Below are 22,475 nucleotides of genomic sequence, written 5' to 3'. Positions count from 1 at the left end.
TACCATATTGGGCAGTGCAAATATAGAATATTTCCATCATCACAGAAAGTTCTACTAGACAGCATTGTTGAGCCATTAATTCTCCATTCCCTTGTAAAAAGCCCTGCACCTTTGAGGTCCATGTCATTCAACTAAACCACTGCTTCCCGAATTTAATATGCATACAAACCACCTGGGATCTTGTTTAAATTCCTATTAAGTAGGTCAGGGGTGGGCCTTCAGATCAGGCATTTCTAACAAACCCCCAGATGACGTCCATTCTGCTGGTCCACAGACTACGCTACCTTCTTCCTCTCCTTCTTGCTAATAATTGCCAACTCCCAATCATTCCACTCACACATCACTTTCTTTAGCACACAGCTCACAGCCCTTTTCTCCACCCTGACCCCTGCCATCATGCTGGGTGATTTCACTATCCACATGGACAATCCAAGCAACACCTAGCCATTCAGTTCCTTAATCTTCACTGATGTCCTCCATCGACCACCTAATCCCTATAATCATACCCAGATACCTCATAATCACCTAAAAGGATTCTACCTCTGAAATCACTATATCATACTTTGGGACCACAGATGATTGCTTTCCCAAGTACTTCCATTCTCATTGTTCTTCAATCTTACCAGGACCTCCAGTCTATTAATTCCTTTCAGTTTCTTTACTCTCGCAAATATTCTAAACTCCCTTATCCCTTTACTCCTTTGTTGAACCCACTTGGAAAAATTCCGATTCTGAATGAACCAACTAGATACCTTCTCTATTCTACACCCAGGATCCTGTACTGCTGTAGGAAATGTCACACAACCTCACAGATGGCATCACTTTATAAATTCATGGTTACCAACCTCAACTGGTCCAACTCAGTCTGGAAACTTTACATTTCTCTAGGCAAACTTCCTCCCCTGGTCTTCACAACTATTCTTTCAAAACAACTTCTCTCTCCTTCAACTTCCAACCCTCACCCCTCTCCCTACATTCTCCCTCACAGAGAAAACAGACCTGATAGGAACCACTTACCCTCTTCCTTCTCTCCTATTACAGTGGAAAGGTCCTCCTTATCACAGGGCAATCGTTCCACTTGTGCACTGAATCCTCCTTCTTGTACCTTCAATCTCTTCTTGTCCATTGGATCCTTTCTTGTAAGCATTAACAACTAATCCCCCCCCCACCAAAAAAAAGGCCAACGAAGTGAAAGAAACCAATCTGAAAAGGCTACATACTGTATGATTCCAACTGTATGACATTTTGGAAAACGCAAAAGTATGGAGATGGTAAAGAGATTCTCAAATTTAATATTTCAAAGCACAGTTCATGTTATATCAAGCTAACATGGCAGACTAAATTACATAGTATTTATCGTTTTAAGTATTAGCAAAGTAGGTACTGAGCCACAAATGGCAAAAACGATCAAGAAATCGCCAAAGGTATCAATTCCTCTTTGCTGTATAGATTAGTGCCATACAATTCTCAAAGACAGTCCCTGAAATACAACCCTATAAACCCCCACCATAAATTACAATCATAAAGTAGAATATATGTTTCCCATTAGAATAATGAAATAATTGGAAGTTCTGTTTCTGACAAAGCACTCAATATCTAATAAATTCAAGCTAGATGAATGTGATAAAAGTCAAAATTCAATAAATAGAAACTCTGTCATACTTTTAAACTGTAATATTATGCTTTCAAGTTCTACAAGATGAGTATAAACATACTACATGTGTCAATAATACAGGGAACCCAAATGTGCTACCAAACTATACACTGAACCCAAAATTCAAATCAATCGTATCACAAATTTGAATTGTAGTATTCCTGCCAGTTATATTAAAAGAAAAGTCCTCTTGGGACTTCCCTGGCAGTCCAGTGGTTAAGATTTCACCTTCCAATGCAGGGGGTGCGGGTTCGATCCCTGGTCGGGGAGCTAAGATCCCACATGCCTCGGGGCCAAAAAACCAAAACAGAAAACAGAAGCAATATTGTAAAAAATTCAATAAAGACTTTAAAAATGGCCCACATGAAAAAATCTTAAAAAAAAAAAGGAAAGTCCTCCTGAAAAGTATGAATTTAGATCTTCCTCATTAAAAAGTTTCTCAAAGCAAAAAGGTGGTCAAAATTATTGTTTTATGTAGTCTGCACTGACTTATCTCTACCACTAGATGGTACTATCAGCTTCAGAAACTGAGGGAATAAAAGGGGAGATGACTATATTAATCATTGTTGCCACCCTCAAATATCCTGCCCCAGTATGCTGACACACTTGTATTCATCAGATTATTAAGTCTCAATCCTTGTCTTACCATATATGCTCACTACAATTGTGAAGAGAATCAAATAAATCCGCTGTTAAAACCTGAAGCAATGAAAGGTGGGAAAGCTTACTCTTAACCTTTCACGAAAGGTTTTTCAATTCAATTACAGAATTAAGTGAGGAAAAAACTGTAGGAAAACATTATAAAGTTTATCAGTTGCACTTTATCACCTCAAAAACATTCTGTTCTTATTATTTGTCCAATATGTTTACCTTAATGACAAGTTTTTGCTAAACACTGAATTTTTAACCAGCACTTCTGAAGTATTTAGACTAATCTGGTCCTGAAGGGGAAACAATACTATTTTGTATTATAAAACCAAGATCTAAGAGATCAAAAAGGGCCACAAATTTTAATATGCTAACACTGATAACTAGGTAAGTCTTTATAAAAGCAACAACTTCCTAAAACAACAGGCTCAAACCATTCTTAATTCTAAGCAACACGTTCTCAGAAGCTAACAAAAACTTTAAAGATCTCTAATCTAAATGGAAGGATAGAACAATCTCAGATTAAATCTAAGCCTTTTTATATTGCTAGTAAAAGTATCAAAACCATCTGTTTGAAAAGGTTTGAAACAAGTCAGAATTCAATTTGAGAACTTTCCCATACCTTTTAAAGACCAACTACAGCTTGGCTAACTATACATAAACATGACTATCCTGGTTTTGTATAAATTTAAGTGGAAATAAACTATAAAACAATTTTAAAACTTTGTATTTTAAAATTGATTATCTCTTATGAACATGTCTGTATTAAGAAAAAAAAGTACTACAATGTGAATAAAAATTTAACAGAAAGTCTGTTTATCACAAAATGCACTAGTATCCCCAGTTCACGTTTTCTTTATCTGACAGTAGCAAGGTTTCTAATTATTACCTTTACAATCTACTAACATACTTACCTGAACACAGAAATCCGTAACCACTAGCATCATTTCTCCCTAAAGATAAATACATTCTCAACATACTCTTCATAAGAATTTTGAGGTAAAAGTTTTCTTAAAAATTCAGATCTTTTTCACTATGTACATTAGTTTATCTGAATGCTTCTCTCTCTCTTTTTTTCCCCCTCATTATGGTTGATTCATAACTTGAATAATTTTTATAGTGCTTAAACTTAAAAGCGAACAGAAAGTGTTCTCTATACTTAAATATCTTAGTTATAAATCTTAATAATAGGAATAAAAAGAGAATTAATTTACAGATATAATAAAACTGCTCTCAAAAGGCTTTGAATCTCTGTAGGAACTGGGTTAAGCACTCTTTTTTTTTTTAATTGAAGTATAGATGATTTACAATGTTGTGAAAAATATGGAATGCTTCACGAATTTGCGTGTCATCCTTGCACAGGGGCCATGCTAATCTTCTCTGTATCGTTCCAATATTAGTATACGTGCTACTGAAGAAAGCACCCGAATGCTTTTCTTAATTCTTCAAAATGTATTCAATATTGAGATACGCCTTGTGGTAAAAGTTAATATAGTATATAATTCACTCATATTTTACTCAAATTTCCTCTTGAAATTGAAAAGTGGCTGAATAACGTACCTTCAGAGTTATGTGCAGTTTTCTTGTGTTTTCGGCAATAAACCCTACAAAAAATGAAAAGATTAAAAATTACCAAGTAAACAAACTAAATTCATTTTTCAAATTAAGAATGAGCAGTACACTTCACCCCATTCACAAGCTGGATTCCACAAACCTTATCATTAAACTTTCTATGCCATTTCTCTAAGCATTAAATTCCCTACCAAAAACACCCTTTACGATGATGATGAAATGCTTTGAAATGGGAAAAAATTTTTACAAAGGCCTAAAGAAAGTATGACTGTTTAAAAAAAACTAAAAGAGAAGTTAAATCATTACATGTAAATTCCTTGTGAAGGTTTCTCTCGTATCTGAGCTTTATCATGCAATGCACAGTGGTAGTGGTATGTCCTGTGACATGTTTTCACATCACAACCAATTGTAGCTCCAGGACAATGGCACAAAGAACACATCTACAGGAAAACAATAAAATAATATTATTAGTGTGTGATTTTGCTATGGCTATGAAATCAGGTTAGAGGCATATCAAATCTCTGTCAAGGAAAACAAATTGGTTATTGAAAAGATCTGTAACTAATAATGCTACTTTTCTTGTTTTCTCTCCTAGAAATAATTCAAATCAAATTCTACTGGGAGTATTTTTTCCCATGTTAAACAATGACAAAATTAATGGACTATTATTCATATCTATTGGTTCATTGTGGTTAAGAGAAAATCTAAAATGTTGCAAATCAGGAATGTAAGCTGTAGACCTTTTCACAATCCAGATATTCCTGGAAATGAGTAACTGGAGAAAATGGCTCATTCCAGAAAAAATTTTCCTTCACATTTCCGCTTATCAATGAGAATTTGTAGAAAAAAACTCACATACTATTTGGGAACCTGGTAAAATCAATTTCAAGTGAGGGAAGGAGAGAAGATAAAAGAAATCAGGTAGATTTTCAAATACCCCAAGCCCTAAAAATATTCTGTGATGTCAAATTGATTGTGAAAACATGCTCATCTATTTTAATTTAATCTGTTACTTACCTCTCACATTATGAATTCACGGAAATAGATAAAACAGATCCTTTCAACATATTTTAATATACCTTACCTTCTGACTTTACTGGATAATTCATACTGTTTAACTAGCTCATGTCTAAATTTAGAAAAAAGTTCTTTAAGAAAAGTACATAACAATGACTGTTAGTGGTTTTGATTAACATACCATAGTATACTGTACTGAGTGGACTTTTAATCAGGCTGTCTCCTAAGCTATAAATGCCGTGCAAAAATAAATTCACAGTAAGGTAAATCTTAAAATCTGTTCATTTGTTTCTTGGTTGCTAAATGCCTCATTTGGAACTGTTCTCATTCCTCTTGATTAATTTTAACATAAAGAACATCCTTATTTTTGGATTACTTGGCCCCTAAGCAATTTTAGTGTACCAAGAGGCTAACGTAAATTCTAATAAAACGCCTTACATTTCTCTAAGCAAGTCAAACACTCAACCTCTCATTCAAGCTATCGTTTAAAAAAGACTCCTATGTAAGTCAGAAACAAACATTCTCAATACAGGTACTTCCCAGAAAACATGATGGCCAGTGCCCATTATTAATGCGAAAGAAATACGCCACTTCCTTAAATAAATACAGAAACTTCAAAGCAATACTGTAAAAAGAAACACCGTGCCAAATTATCAAGCAGGGAAAGTTGTTAAATACTTTTGGGTGGCTTATAAATTCTTGAGGAGGTGGAGCATTTGCACTACAACTTATTTATGAGGTTCTATTATTTTAGTAAATTATACTTATAATCAAAAAAATCATAGACTTATAGAAACTGTGGAAAACACGAAAGAGCACAAAGAAAATTAAAAGATCACTCATACTCACCAAGTGTAGACACCATTACAGTGTTGCTATGCGTACGTGAAAGTATTTTTCTATGTAATTCTGTACATACTGTCACTTGGTTTTTAACTTAATAAATTTAACATTACCACTACTTCATTAAGAACTGTATACTGCAAGTAGCTCATTTCGAAATTACATCAAAAATGTGTTTGCATAGGTACATTCTGAAAAAAATTATTGAGTTCAATGAGCAAGCAAAAATAAAAGGAGAGGTACGGTTAAAAATCCTGTAGAGGCTCAGCACTGGCAAACACAGTGAGATGGGCACTCTCAGATACTGCTGGAAATTGGTATACTCTCTGGACAGCAACTTGCCTTATTTATCTTAGAACTTATTAAAAGTTTATACTCTCTGATCCAGTAATTTTCCTTGAATTAATCTAGTCTACAAAATAAATCATACTTAAACGATTTATATGCAATCATGTTCACTGCAGAGTTGGAATAGCCCAAAATGTAAAACCACCTGTGGAAAACCACTGAAAAATGTTTAAATAAATTACAGTACAACCATATGTAGGAATGTTCTTTACTCTTTTCAAAAACATTTTAATGGCATGGGAAAAGGTTTATGTATAACATTAAGTAAAAAAATAAAGCAGGATACAAAGTTAGGTATGCTAATTATGTTTACAACATATATTCTTTGAAAATAGGTGGAAGTAAACATAGCAAAATGCTGAGTGACTATCTCTGTGTGATTGGTTTTCTTCTTCATCATCTCCTATATTTTCTGATTTTTCTACAATGGGGAAATTACAAAAAATTATTTTAAAACCATTGGAAATACTCTAGCAAATGATTTCAATACCCATCTCTCAGTTTACTGAGAATAAGAAGGAAACCAAATGCCCAAAATATATCAAAATGTGTTTTGGCTGGTTATAAATTCAAATCTGCCCAAAGTATAACCAGTTAACTACAGCAACTCAGGACAAATAAAAATTTTTTAAGTGAGAAAAAGCTTATTCTCACTTTTATTTTGTCAGTTTATCTCAAGGAAGAAAAGAAAGAGGACGATATCCCAATAAAAATGTTTTCAGAGAGTGGAAGATTCTTCTCAAGGCTAGGAGTAGGAATTTTTCTTAATTAGAATTCACAGGATCTATTTTACGCAGCATTCATATACAAGCAGGTATTTCTGCTTGTATATGAAATTCTGGCAAAGTACTAAGAAAATACCAAAAAAGTGTCCATAATAAAACTAAATATAAAATGTGTATCTGCTTGTGTACCTATGAATACAGAATGGGAACACTACTATGTTCAAGATATCACTACTATACTGCAACACCTGAAATAATTCTTTTTACTTGAACGCCTATGGGACTTAAGATAGAGTATTCATTTTGGCCCTTACCATTTTACTTCCTTGTATGACTAATTATCTTCATAAATGTATAGATTTTATCCATCAAGTGCTTCTAGAACGAGGTTTTTGGAAGACAAACACTGTGACTTACCATGTAGTACTCAATTATCGAGAATGAGAAGGAAACCAAATGCCCAAAATATATCAAAATGTGTTTTGGCTGGTTATAAATTCAAATCTGCCCAAAGTATAACCAGTTAACTACAGCAACTCAGGTTACTCTGTTATTGAAGATTTTAATATCATATGGCATATTTTTTTCTCATTCACGTTTCTAATACCTGCAGACTTGACATAATTATCTTAAAGTACATCTAAAAATATTTTAAAAGTCTGATTTGGAAAGGTGAAATTGAGGAGAACAATCCAATTGAAGGGACACAGAATGAGCAGAGAGAATCAAGAAGAGATAAAAAGAAAATTAAAGAAGTTGAGAAACTAGATAGGTGGCTAGTATGCTTTTCTTTAAAAAACAAAATATTATGGAAAGTAAAACAAAGAGGACTTCTATCGAAGAAAAAAGTAGAATAATAGGAAAACGGGCCCCCCCCCCGACACAGCAAGGCACCAGTTGGTTGGACCTGAGTGATGTTATCCTGTATTCCTCTTTACACAAAACATTTATTTGCCCTCCAATCTGTCATAGGCCCTACTGGGCCCTCAGCAGAACGAGTGTCATGCTTGCACTGTAGCCAGGTTGCTCTCCATGTGGGCAAATCAAAGTTAATCTGACAGGAACACATTTCTCAAGGACAATGGTGGACTTCTTCCTCCCTGAAAAAAGGTCCGTCCCACATATCAAATATTCTGTTGAAGGCCAACTTCCTGTCTTCAATATAGGTATAAATGTCAATTCTCAGCTTATCCTCCCTATACCCTGATTTCAAGTTCTTTAAATAGAGGTGAAAATTTCTTTGTTGTTAATGATTTTTCTTTTACTTTTATTCCTCTATTCAGTTTGCTACCTAGTAGACCTAATAAATTTCAATAATCAATTACTTTTTCCAAAATGGGGAGATTAGAAAAAGAGACTCTTATAGATGTTTGCATATCATACTATCTTTTTAAAAAATGTTAATAAAAATTATATATATTTAGGATGTACACCATGTTTTAATATACATATACATAGTGAAATGATTACTAGAGTTGAGTTAATTAACATATCCATCTCTTCATATAATTACCATTTTTTTAGTGCATGTGGTACAAGCACCAGAAATCCACTCTCAACAAATTTCCAGGATACCATAGGGTATTATTAACTACGGTCATCATGCTGTACAGGAGATCTCTAGACTTATCTATCCTACATAACTGCAACTTTGTACCTTTTGACAAACATCTCCCATTTCCCCCACCCCTCCTGCCCCTGGTAACCAGGGTTCTACTGTCTGTGAAGCTTTACTATGTTAAGATTAAGTTGTGCCACACAAGCAGAGTCTCAAGGAGCTGATCCACAGACGAAAGAGGAACTAAGTCACGCATGAGAGGAGACAAACGGAACTGAAAGGACTATGACTTAGCTAAAGTCCCGCGGAAGACAGAGGCTGGGACATACCTGCTCCTCAGTCAACTGAAATAGGCCAGGACTGAAATTCACTTTGCAAAAGGAAGAAGTCTTAAGTAATAAAAGGAAAAATACTGCTTTCTTAGTAGCTATGGGGGAAGCTCAGGGAAAACTCAACTAAGACCACAGACAGAGACAAGGCAAAACAAATGAGATTGCCAACTTCTAGGACAGGCAGAAAGAGAAGGCTCTTGGGGAAAAGATCTCAGTCTTAGCTTGCTCAGCTTAACTGCTGTATATCTACTATGCATGTCAGTAACTGACCACCAGTGTACAGATATAAATTCTCACAGCCAAGTACTTACTACTCTCAAGATACCTGCTGCAAGAAAACTGCTACAAATATACAGAGAATGAAAGAGGTTTCCAAAAAACAAAGTCTGTAGGAAAAAAAACCAAAAGCAAAACAAAGAAAAATCAGAGGGACTTCCCTGGTGGTCCAGTGGTTAAGACTTCGCCTTCCAATGCAGGGGGTGCGGATTCCATCCCTGGTTGGGGAGCTAAGATCCCACATGCCTTGGGGCCAAAAAACCAAAACATAAAACAGAAGCAATATTGTAGCAAATTCAATAAAGACTTTAAAATTGGTCCACGTCAAAAAAATCTTTTAAAAAAAAGCACTTGGAGTTGGGAATAGGGTACCTAGGATATTTTCACAGGAGAAACAAGACAAAAATAAAGTGAGAGTAGTTCACCTTACACTGGTGTTTGTTATTCTGTGTTATTTTTAATAACAGAAAACACTACCTCCAGTTAAAACTAGAATGGAGGACAGTGCGGTTGCGGCAAGTTTTCAGAGCTGCCTAAAAAATGCTCCTAACTCCAGGTTCATTACTTTATATAGAGTAATACCTCACATATCCAACACAGTCAGAAAACACAGTAACCTCTGAATTATCTGGTTAGCAGATGCTGTCCACTTGATTTGTTAAAAACTCCTAAAAAAAAATTACCACTGCCCGGAAAGGTGGAACATGAACTCATAACTGTTTCTGGTTTATCCTATAGCTACAATTAAAAAAATATATATATATATATACAGCATTTTGAAGAAGGTCTCAAAAAAACACAAACTTAATAAAATATTCTTAATAAGGGTTATATAATAAAATAATTAGGTCTAAGTAGAAAGCTAGAAAGCAAAAATGAAATCCGAAAGCTGTCAAAGTCACTGAAAAGTGACTTGATAGATTAGGACCTTAAATTCCAAGTGCTTCTAAAAAACAGGGCTACTGAAAAGCACTTGTTTTTTACTAAAGTAATAGATAAATCTAAGCAGTTACTGAATAAATAATTTCAGAAGTCTTTTGGAAATCAGAGGGCAAGTAAGCCTATCAAGCTCTTACTTAACCTAGTCTCCTGACCTAGCTCTCAATATCACATACTCCAACTCCATCCAACTTTATGAATCATCATTATGAGGAATATAAAATTATCTTATCGAAGCTTTTGAAGTTTGTTTTATTCATCTGAAAGATTCAGAGTTTTTCTGAGCTCAGATCTTTATGTTTAAGCTCTTCTAAGATGTAGGTCTTTCAGGCTGAGGGTACCCTCAAGTGCCACGCTGCTTACTATACTTAATCTGTGAAGAACACCAACTACAATCCATGTTCAAATAAGTACCAAGACATCCCCCCAAAACCAGACATAGATTATTTTATACTACTGGTTTGGGTTCTCTTCCATTAGCACAAATAAGTGAGAAGTGATTATATAATGACATAAATTTACAGTATTCTCAATTACAAAGAAGTATCAATATTCAATGAAGGCAAAGGAAAAAAATTTGTGAATTTTTAAAAAATTAATTTATTCAGTAATAGTCAAAGACCTGATTTTCTCCATCATTAGATCTGAAGTTTCTCTTTGGCCTCACATTCATTCTCCTTAATCACCTCCAAAGTAAAACAAAGTTCATTTTATATAAATGACAGGTAAAATATCTGCGCACATTTAAATTAATCTGCATGCCATAATCTGAGCTTTCAAAAAATTCACATTTATACGAATACATTCATGACGCATGTACACTTAGTTACACAGATGACAATGAAGCCAGTGAACAAATCTTCAGGAAAAAATTTACCTGTTTTTCCCCCAAAATACTGTAAGGCAAGGATCCTGCAAGCCCAATTCGGCCCATCACCTGTTTTCATAAATAAAGTTTTACTGGCACACAGACATGTTCACTTCTTTGTGTATTGTCTGTGACCGCAACTGAAACAATATGGCTAGCAAAGCCTTAAATATTTATTATCTGATCCTTTACACAAAGCGTGCCGACCCCTGTCCTAAGGCAATGGTCCGTAACGGAGTGTTCATCAAAACTCACTTGGGAATGTTTTTCAAAAAATACCTATCTGCAACCCAGCCACACCCCTTTCTGATTTAATAGTTGGTTAAGTACCACTGCTCTAAGGATTTGGTAGCACCACTAATTACCTGGCATCTTCTGCTTCTTTGTATGTAGTAAGCAATGATTGCGTTCTATACACTTTGGGTGCTCCATTTTACCCTTACTGAATGCCAAATAAGCCACACACACTCTACTTTAAATAGCACTGGCATTTAATATTCATTTAATACTTGTCAAAAGTACTTCCTCCTCCTTGAAACTCTTCCCCCTTTGAGTTCTACAGCATCATTTTCCCAGTGGAACACACTTCAAATGTCACTTTCTATGAAGTCTTTTGACTTCTCAGGTAAAATTAATTATGGTCCTCTCTCCCAGCTCCCCTGTGGCATTCTTTACATACTTCTAAGGCTAAAGTACATTTATTCATGATTGCATACAAAGTGTCTAGCATTGTGCTTGGTACAAAGTAGGCACCCAATTAAGTGTCTGATAAATGGACAGATGATTTCTAGACTCTAGATGGAGGCCTTGATGAATACAATGCCTGAGGAAAACAATAAAAATTTAACACCCTACTGGTAGAGTGAAGGTTGAAGAAACATGAAAACACCCTTGTTTGAGGCATACACAGCTCTCCACCATCCTGAACAAATAACCAACCTGATTTTTCCCTCTAGATTTCTCTCCTTCCTCTTCAAACCGCTAGAGCTGCAAACAACACTAAAACACTGATTAACCAAAACACAGGAATTTTATGCTTATACTATTACTTCCGTGGTCAATTTACACCTAGCCCATTACTTAAGCTTCACACTATTATCCAATTGAAGCCCTTCCCTCCTTCAAATTCAGCCAACAGTTAATGAGTGCCCACTTACTAGAGTATAACTGAGCACAAATGAGACGTCAAGCACCGTGCTAAGTGTTTTCCATGCATTTCCCCCACTTAATCCTATGCTGGGCAAAGAAAATACAGTCTCTGCTCTCCCAGAGTTCACAACACAGTGGAGAAGAATGGCTTGCACACGTGTAACAAGTACAATGCATAGTGTTAAACTCTATGACAGAGGTGAAGGTTGAGTTGGACTCAAAAACAGACAAGTTCTGAGAGGCAGCTAGGAGACGAATAACATCTGTACATGCACAGATGTGGGGACAAGCAGAGGATACTTGGGAAACCGAGAGGAGAGGGGATGACATAAGGAATGGAAAACGTGGGTTAAGGTACGACTTCTGAAGGGCAGATATTATTTTGTAGGCAGTAAGGAATCAGTAAAGGTTTAGAGTCAGGAAGTGAGTGATATTAGGTTATAAAAGTAGAGATCAAGTAAATACCAGCAGTATGTTGGAAGGATGGGAAGAGGAAGACTGGATACAGGGTCGCAATAAGAAAGACAAGAGGGCTAAGACATCCCAGAAATAGAATCGATGTGACTGATGTGGAAGAAGGAAGAACTGAAGGTAAATGATTCAGAAAGAGAATTGGGTTTCAGCGCAGGGAGATGATGAATACTGGTTGAGTTTAAGATGCCTGCAGGACATCTATGTACCGCAGACAAATATGTTGCCATTATTATACTTTATTCTTCACAATGACTACTATGTATCACCTGTCTCCTGAAAAATCCTGCTTTGCCCCTCCTAAGTTGAAATTCCTGTCTAATGTTTGAAGACCCTGTAATCAGCCCACCTTTCTCAATTCTAATCCATTACTGCCAGTCTCAATGACCCATTCTGTTATAGTTAACCTATTTCATGGACTCATCCTTTTTTTTTTTTTTAAACTTACCATCTCTAGGAAGTAGTCTTAACCACCTAAATTGGCAAGACCCCTCCTGCACAGAATAAAAAGGTGTATCTATAAATTGCCGTATATGCAGATTCATGGCATGCCCAATATCTAGATCATGAACTCTCAAAATGAGACACCCTGTTTCTCTGGGGTGCCAAGCACTCTACTGGTACTGAGTAAATAAACTAAACACTATGTAAAATTTGTCTTTTTATTTTCAGAGGCTATAAAAAGTATCTTGAGGGTAACAGAGACTTGGAATATTCTTACATAGTATGCATGTAGGATTTTTGTCCTAAAAACAATGCTATTAACAGAATATATTAATAGGAGTCTGATTACGTCCTAAATTCAGTACTATTTCCATCTTTATTGGAAAACTTCTAAGCTCTAATCATCACATTTTTTAAAATGTGATTTTTGGTTAGGTAGCTTAAAAGGCAGTCTAGTATAACCTAGAGATTAAGAGTTCTGGCTTTGGAGTTAACTGGCCCTGGATTCAAATTCCAGCTCTACCACTTACTAGCTATATGACCATAGTCAGGTTACTTCTCTGAGCCTCAGTTTCCTAATCTGTAAAGTGAGAATGAATACCTTCCTATCTCACAATATGACTGTAAGGATTAAAAAGGTTCATGTATTTAAAGTACTTAGCCCAGTTCCTAGCACATATTAAGTGTTCAATAAATGTTAGCTATTTCTGCTACTGAAAAAAGCAGGAAAAATGTTCCAAGGATTTCTTAAGACATGTGAGTAAAATTTAGTTTGAAAAAGGGAAAGTTTAGGAATGACCTGAGGATAGTCATCAAGTATATGAAGGACTTTTCATTTTCAATATAGGAAAAACCAAATATTTCCTTTAATGGAAAGAGGCAGACCTAGAATAAATGACTCTAACTTAAGTGAGATACTTGAGTTATACAGAAGGATGAATTTCGCAACTGTGAAGAGTGTTATATAATACTGGTCCTGTTTCAGGTTGCTTGGGTAGAATCACAATTTCTTGATATATTTAAAATAAGATAGACAAAAAAATCTATGTTACATGGCTTTTAGGTAATCTTGCCTAAGGGGAAGGAAAGTGAACTAAATGGCCTCTCAACTCCTTCTGTTCCTAGAGTCTGTGATATATGTGACATAGGTACCAATTTGAACAGTAACTATCTGATGTGGATACTCTTTTTCTTTTCTTTTCCTTTTTTTTTTTGGTGGGATCTTAGTTCCCTGACCAGGGATCGAACCCCGGCCCCAGCAGTGAAAGTGCCGAGTCCTAACCACTGGACTGCCAGGGAATTCCCCCGATGTAGATACTCTTAATGATCTCACCACCTAGCTTCATCCAGCAAGAGTATGTTCTTCAAATATACTCAAGTGTCTCCTAAAACAAAATGAAAACAGCAACGACAACTCATAATCTTACTTGGAAATTTGCATTTCTTGGCTAGATGGTTGGAGAATAAGAGTAGATGGTACAGATGTCGTGTCTCCACATATGAATTCAAGAGGAACTAGAAACCATTCTGGAAAAAAAAATCTGTCTCAATTGCAAAAACAGAGTCTCAAATTATAAAAACCTTAGTAGGCTGGCAAATGTCTCCTGGTCCATCTTGGTGCTTAAAGGTGATGTAAAAGAGATGAATATGGTCGTGCAGAATGGCTTTCCTCCCTGATCCTTGTGGCTGACATGAAGATCTTGGAAAATGGCCTATGGCAGCAGGAACACACTTGCCACCCGTACCGCCTGCTCTACTGTGACTTCCCATCCTCTCAAGACTCTGACCCATCTGGCCGCCTATATACTTTCACCTCAAACCCCAGACTCTTCTCTTTATACTTTTCTTTGGGGCAAGTGAGAACCTCTGGAGCCAGCACGAGATACAGACTGGAACCTGTCTTAAAAGCACCCATGGACCAGCACTCCTGTTTTTCATTATTTTCAATGGGAATTCATGACCCACTTTTCACCTAAAATCTAGATGAACAGCAGCCAGGGCAGACTCACAGGATAAAATGCCTTAAAAAGTCAATTAGGGAAACTGATTATCTAGTTTACATGTAGCTTACCTACTTACAGGAAACTCTTCACTTTTTTTCTCCCTTTCTATTTGATTTATGGCCCTTTTATTGCTTAGACAAATCTACACAGGGAAAAGAAAATAAGAAAACCAAAATCTGGAATTTTGGCTACTTGATAGTACTTCACGTAAAAATGATGTAATGGAAGGGACAAAACTAAAGGTTAAAAGGAGACTTAAAAATTATTCCAAAATTAAACATACAAATGCTACTCCAGTCCTAGCCCCTATGTAAATTATTTAAATTCTGACATTTTAAGAGAAGGAAAGGGAGCAAAATTATATACCTGGCTCAAAAGTTCTCTCCTTCTGCCACTATTCCTCAATGCTGGATGCCCACAGCCTCAAAATGGCCACAAAACACCTTTCCTAAGGGAATTCCCTGGCGGTCCGCTGGCTAAAACTCCATGCTTTCACTGCCAAGGGCGCAGGTTCAATCCCTGGTCGGGGAACTAAGATCCCACAAGTCATGCGGCACGGCCAAAAAAGAAAAGAAAAAAGAAAAAACCCACACCTTTCCTAAGGTAACTCTTTATATCTCTTATAGCACTCTTTAGTTATGCAACATCACTGTTTAGTAAGCAGTGATACAGCATTATCCGTTTACTGTTGGTGACTTGTCCTAAGTTATATAATGTGTCAGTGGCAGCTATTAAAAAAACAGGCCTCATGAATTCCCAGCCCAGCATCCTTTTCATTAGCCTACAACAATATTAGCAGATCTTATCATTACTTATGAACAATAACTACAACAGGGGCTACCATTTATCAAGTCGTAACCATGTACCAGGTACCAGGCTAAATCCTGTATAGTCTCTTTTTTGATTCTCACAGTATCCCTGGAAGGCAAGTACTACCATTATCTCCTTTTGTCAGGCGAAGAAAACATGATGTAGAGAAGTAAATCAACTTGCCCAGGGTCACCCAGCTAGTTAGTTACTAAAGGTTGTGGTCTTAACCTCCAATACTGTTCTACTCCCTAGATCAAGGAACAAGCTTAGTTATTTATAACTCACTACACTTGGGCAAAAAAATTAACTCCCTACACCATACCATTAAAAATTAATCAAAACAATTTATAATAGTGAAATCTGTACAAAGTTCTGATGCTTTCTGTACAAACAGGTACAAATAAATTAAATCTCCATTGAATTTAGCAATACTGCCAGATGTATGCTGCTGCTTTATGTAAATCTAGGCACTGCATTTGTTAATAACACAGTAACATCAGGGACCAAAACTGCTCCTGTTCTGACTAGAGCAGCCATGTCAAACAACAAAAATGCTAACAAGTCAGGATGTAGATGCATTTTCCAGGAATATTCATAATGCCAAGGAATAAATAATGGGGTGATAAGGGTTACAGTACAACTAGCTTCAAGTAAATAGTATTCTTTCTTTGTACCCAAAGTTGTTTTTAAGGACTAGGAAATAAAAACATAACTGCTCTGGTTCTCAAAACTCAGCAAGCCACAGTAACATGAAGAAATCTAAAACCACCAAATAAAAAAAAAAAACGCATTTTTTAAAAAATGCAGCATTCTATTGCTATCTATAGTTTTGGGGGTGGGGAAGATAAACATTTTCACAGTTAAGGTCTCACTACAACAAAAACTGTCTGACCTCTGAATTCCCATTTGTGCCAATACTGATTCTAGGGTTTGAGACTATTTATCCTTAAAACAAATCTCAAATGTTATCTTTGAACTTCTTTATATTGCTTTTCTTTTTTTTTTAACTAATACTAGAAAACTGACTACTTTTCAAAATAGATTATTCCTGACATCAAAATGATAGCCCCCCCCCGTTCCCATTAGATTCTTTATGAAATATGAGATTACTTAGTGCCTAAGAACATAGATATATGTTCTGCCAAACCCATCTTTAAAATAATGAAACACTTGATAGTGGAGCTACTGAAGGTACATTTACAGATGTAATTTCAATAAAGAGCTCAGAGGAGAAAAATAACCAAATGAGAAGACACTGTCTCAATGTAAACCATAATGTATTAAATAGCAACAGAGACGACACTACCTCTCCAACAGAGCAATACAGTATCTTGCCAAACTGGTTACTTGGTAGTGAAGACAACTGCAGGAACATTACACTTAGCACAGCTTCAGAAAAACTGTAAGATTCACCAAAAGTTATCCAAAGTCAGAAATGCTGTGTTGTATAGCTGAACCACGGTAAAATACGTTGTGCAGCAACTACTAACATTTTCCTGTTGAAAGGGTTCTGTCATCTTCATTTGTAATGATCACAATTACTTTATTAATGGAAAATGAAAACATTTCAGAATTTTAATTATCAAAATATATGTGAATGAAGACTTTAACACATGAAACATTCAAATTAAGCAAACTGCTTGTTTTGTAAGTCAACATGGCCTCCAAGAAGATTTTAATTCTTTTTGAAAAGAAAAAAAAATGGATAATATACATATCGATTCACTCCTTTTTCGTTGATTGGCAAATAAGTTAAACCTAGCCTTGCAATTTGCCGATTTGGGGGAAAAAAAAATAAGACTGCAATTTTAAAAAATTACACTCAGTTAATAACACGATACTCTCTAAAATAAGCAATTTTCTCCTTAATGAGCTTAAAGTAAGTTTTATTCTCAAGAGGCAGAAATACCAACTTACCAGCTTCGTGCCTCTTTTAATTTCCTTTTGGACATCTTCAATAGAAAATCCACCAAGACTTTCGTTATCAGAGTGTGATGATACCAAAGCAGATGAAAAGAGCTATAAATTACATTTAAAAAAAATTAAGGTTCATATATAAAGAAATTACAGTGAAACAGTGAATAAGATGTTAAATTTAAAAGGAAATATTCAAGTAAAAATGGCATAGCATTAGTGAGAAACCACTTCTTAGAAGTTTAACTGGTTTTGTTGTTTTGTTTTGTTTAGTAATCAGGAATATTCATTATTAAGATTCTCATGGTTTCAGGTCTCTTGGTTGCTGCGGGCATACTTACCATGCACTTATGGTGTGCTGCCACCTTCTGGTTTTCAGATATTAGTAACTGTCCACATTCCTTGTCTCTATTTGACTTACAAAAGCCACATTTGCGCTGTCTTGTAGGCCCTTTTTTCTGTTCAACTGAGCTTGACATGATTTTTAAATTGCCTTTAGAATGCCACTTTATGTCTCAAGAAATGCTACAGAGAATAAGAAGGGCAACAAAATGGTTAATTTTGTTTTAAAAATCAGTTTACACAGTAATATAAATTGCTTAATATTTGACCTAGGTCTTAATATATGCATTTAAAAATAGCAATTTAGTATAGACAAATTAATATTCAAACCTCTGTAATTTTAAAAAATGTACAGCGTATGCATAAAGATAAGTTAATGAAGTACTGAGAAAAATCACACTGCTCTCAAATTAAGGGACATGTGAAATAATTAGAACTATTTCTGCATGGATAAATAAAACACGAACAGTGTATGATATTAAAATAGTCATCTGCTGACATAATTAATGAAAAACATTTTTCATGTATAGCTAGCTAGGTGCCCCTTCAAGGAGACAAAGAATTATACATCTAAGAGCAGAGCAAAAACTAATAAGAGAACTACACAATATCCAGGGTGAACAGAATTCTGTAACTGCACAACTCCTATTGATAATCCAACAAATGAGAAATGAATTTACATAACCATGACTTTGGAACACTTATTTTTAAAAGTTGAATTATTTTCAAGTTTAAAAAAAAAAATCATGTATACATCTTTATTAGTTTTTGCTATTGTATTCCTTTTGCAAGTAAGGAAAACATTAAGCCTTACACCAGTCTATTCAAAAACGCAGACTTTAGGAACCAATCATTTATAAAAACAACTGTATTATCTGACTCTGAGATTTACTCCAAAAGTCTGCTTATTAAATTAAAGTTACAAACTGACAGTCGTGTTCTAAATGTAGTAACTTTCATACTTTAATTAGTAATACTGTATAAAGAAAGGGAAACTTTTCTGAATGAGCCTTAAATTTAGTCAAATTATAATTATAGGTAGTATAGTCAAACAAAAAAAGGGAAGAAAAGCTCTAACATGGAAGGTTTCTGATTTAGATCATCAATCTCAACATGGATTCTTCAGAAGACTATAAACAAATGTAAAATCAGTTATTTGAATTGTGTAGGTTTCCCAAATCAACATAACTAAGCAGTTCAGGACCCAGGTTACCACAACACACATTACAGTCAATAAAATCTCAAATTTTTGTCTTAAAATTTACTAAATTCTTTCCATTCCTCCATATATTTGAACATTTTCAAAATATGTTGAAAAAATGGACTCACTAACACTACATCGTTTCTTTCTGAGAAGCACTTGTTCACCAACAAGAACAGGAGCAGTTGGAAGCCAGCAAGGTGGTAGATGCAAACCATTCAGTGCTTTACAATATAACAATGCAAATACTTAAAACTGAACACGAAGTCACAAAGAAACAGGTCTTCTCATCAATTTATTTCTAGGTTTTTCTCTTTAATGAAACTTCAAAGGCCCTGACAGTCTCTGCATTGATGGGTTTAACAAACTCTTAATGCTATCTACAATTTTAAATACTTCACTCTTCCAAATGGCATCGGATACTTTACAACAGTACTGTATTCATAGCACTGGCTATAAACCGTGAAACTGATTGAAAACAGGCAGCAAATACTTTTAGGATTAAAGAAAAAAAAAAAAGAACATAACAGAGAAACAAAAGAAACAAAAGGGGAAGTGTGTTTGCATTTGCTCAGGCAAATATGTGTTCAGTTGCTTTATCAAGAATGTAGCTGCCAACATCTTTAGAATTAAATATGCAAAACATCAAAATTCATAAATAGCACCAGAATTTGCTACTTGAGTTCTAAATTAGCTTTCTTTACTACTGTGCAATGAACAGTAAGCACTCTGAAAGCACTGTAATGTATTCAGCATTTCTCCTGGTCATCCTTGGCCAGCTGAAAGGGTGGCACATTATGAATCCAATCTATACAGACGTCTTAATGTGTAATTTCTGTACAACCTTAGCATAAGCTATAAAAACAGCTTAAGACAAAGTAAATTCCTAGATTAGAACATCACTTTTTATTCTTAAAATTAACTCTGAAAATGGTGTCCCCAAAATTCTACCCATATTGAATCCTGCCTCTTTCCATTTATAAACAGGTAAATTTCTCATCCTAATTTTGAGAACCTACTTTTCTAGGTATCAAAGACCCCAAAATCTAAAAGAGAAAAAAAGGTACACTTTATTTTGCATTCAAAAATACTCTAGTGTATTTTTTCTGTAATCAGTTTAAATATAATTTGTAAAGTGAACAGAAACGCACACAAAAGTGCACCAAACCAATTAAAAACTTTCCCTAACGTGCAATGAGTAAATGGATTTTTCCACTAAAATTCAAATAATGCATCTGTGCATATCTTGCTAATTTTTTTTTTTACAGCCTCCTTGTAAAACATGAAGTGGAGAACATCATGGAAACAATGACTCCTAGTAAAAGTGTCTTTATCATAAAAATGCAGATTTTTATCTAATGCTGTCACATTTGTGGTCTCTACTTGAGGAGAATAAGGGCATTCCAAGGACCAATATTAAGGGGTTCATAATGATCCATACAGTATACGGCATTTTAATTTTAGTCTAAAAGGTTTTTCAGGGCATGCAGAGATCAAACTTTGATGCTTTCACCCAACAATGAAACCTTTTCTTTCAAAGAAACATAGCATTATGGATAATGTTATAAAGCAGAAATAAAGAGGCAAAGATAACAGCGTGAGAAACATAATTTAAATGTCCGAAAAAATATAAAAACCCGATTAGTTAGGCTGAAGCAATCAGTGCATTTCAGATTTTCCAAGATGCTTTAAAGCACCAAGGTGGAAATAACCTGAAACATCAAGGAGAGCATTCAAGAACCAACTCGAGAGCTCATTCAGTGTCTGATATCTGAAAGACCATTTTCACAGAAAAACAAAACAAAACAAAAACTGCAGTTCCGGAAGATCAAACAATTCCACACGCAAGGAAGTTGAAATATACAGATCAAAATATATAAACATGATCCAAGAAGCAGTATTTCTGTCAGGAAAGTTACACTGGAGAGAAATAAACGAGTAAGAGATGAACCGGAAGGGCACCTGAATTTGGTTGCACGATATTATTACATGCTTCGCACTGCTTTTTGCGGTTATTCAAAAGGAAACTAAAGGAATTTTCCAGTTGTTTCAAACCCAAGGGTAGAGAAAGAATTTGAACTGTATGAATAAGACCTGATATTACGTAGTAAGCCGATAAAAAGAAAAGGTTTTTCAAAATTAAAGGATTTTTCAACTTCCACGCAGAATATCGAAACGAAGAAATTTCAAAAGAATGCCATGCTGCTCGTCCATATAATAAAGGATGGTACACATAACGTACCGGAGCCTCTCCGTTATTTATTCCTCAATACACACTAGACTCCAAGATCTCCCTCTAATCAAGCGCTAGATAAACTCTCAAAACTATCTTCCAATAAAACACTTTAGCAGGTTCCTTTCGGTCGTAAAGTCAGGGTCCCCTAATTGTCCTTTTCCAATCCTCCTGGATCCAGGAAAATATCACCCTACCACTTTCTTTAACCCTCCTCCCGCCAGGAGTTCGCCCTCTAATAGTCTTCGTTTCCTATCTCAGTTTCACCCCTAATTCCCCCCACCCCGGAGTTTTTCCTCATTCCGTAAGGCTACCCTTCTTGCCATCCTAACAATTCTTCCTCTCACTCTTCCCAAACTGGGAGTCTCCCTCCTTCCCAAATATGTCCTAAGCGATGGCAAAGACTAAAAATTCCCGGTATTTTGTCCTCCTTAAATGTTGCGCCCCCTCCCCCGAAGTCTAGGCTTAAGCCTAACCTCTCCCTTGGCTCCTCCGAAGCACTTTTCTCAGCAGCCTCTCTGCCAAGCGCCTTCAATGAGCGGCGCTTCTGGGGTCCCTGACAATAAAGCGAGACCACCAAGAGTCCCCCTTAACAACGGGCAGGGGCGGCGGCCTGGCCACCGCCATCCTCCTTGTCTTCTCCCGCCGGGCAGAGAATGGGGGGCCCCAGGGTACCGTGGGGACTCACCGGCGGGGCCCAGAGGCGAACGGCAGGGGAGAAGCGCCAATGAGGGGAAAGAGAAAGAACTCGGTCTTGGTTCTCCGGCAGCGCCTGGGAGCGGGGTTCTGTCGCCGGAGGTTGTTTCCTTTCATTCGAGAACAGACGGGCTCGCTGAGCGCCCTTACGTCGCCCCCCTCGCACGCAACGACTCACATAGCGTTAATACGTCTCGAGCGCGCCGCGGGCCCTGATTGGCTGCAGCGAGGAGGCAGCTGAAGCCGCAGAGCCACGACGCATGTGCAGAAGCCACCCCCGGTACGGATCGGGGCGGCAGGCCCCGCCTCCTGCTCGCGCGCGTACCTTCTATTCTCCGGTCCGCCGCTCAGCCAAGTGTTTGGGGGCAGGATCCGAGGAGATAGAGAAAGAGATTCAAAGATATCGCTGTGGGTTGGGCGGAGAAGGGGCTG

The 22,475-nt window shown here is 36.2% G+C and overlaps 1 protein-coding gene and 1 non-coding gene across 7 annotated transcripts in view; both read right to left on the bottom strand.

The window, feature by feature from the left end:
* The window catches only part of PHF6 (PHD finger protein 6), a 51,769-nt gene extending 29,575 nt beyond the window's left edge, over positions 1–22,194 (bottom strand). For 4 of the 6 annotated variants that reach the window (XM_061178083.1, XM_061178081.1, XM_061178082.1 and 1 more), the window contains exons 1-5: positions 22,036–22,194; positions 17,913–18,096; positions 17,575–17,676; positions 4,181–4,314; positions 3,863–3,906 (exon numbers count right to left, since the gene is read on the bottom strand). In XM_061178083.1, coding sequence (XP_061034066.1) covers positions 3,863–3,906; positions 4,181–4,314; positions 17,575–17,676; positions 17,913–18,050 — 418 coding nt within the window. In that variant the 5' untranslated portion in view covers positions 18,051–18,096; positions 22,036–22,194. The remainder of the gene's footprint in view (positions 1–3,862; positions 3,907–4,180; positions 4,315–17,574; positions 17,677–17,912; positions 18,097–22,035) is intronic. The other 2 variants (XM_061178086.1, XM_061178087.1) reach the window with 1 other exon arrangement.
* Positions 3,620–3,726, bottom strand: LOC133082839 (U6 spliceosomal RNA). Its single transcript, XR_009699056.1, has one exon. It is a non-coding gene; the product is annotated as a U6 spliceosomal RNA (small nuclear RNA).
* Positions 22,195–22,475: the final 281 nt, after the last annotated feature.

Source organism: Eubalaena glacialis, chromosome X (genome assembly GCF_028564815.1).
Source record: "Eubalaena glacialis isolate mEubGla1 chromosome X, mEubGla1.1.hap2.+ XY, whole genome shotgun sequence".
Lineage (NCBI taxonomy): Eukaryota > Metazoa > Chordata > Mammalia > Artiodactyla > Balaenidae > Eubalaena > Eubalaena glacialis.
The sequence above is the reverse complement of the archived record's forward strand: the minus strand, read 5'-3'. Positions and strand labels throughout refer to the sequence as shown.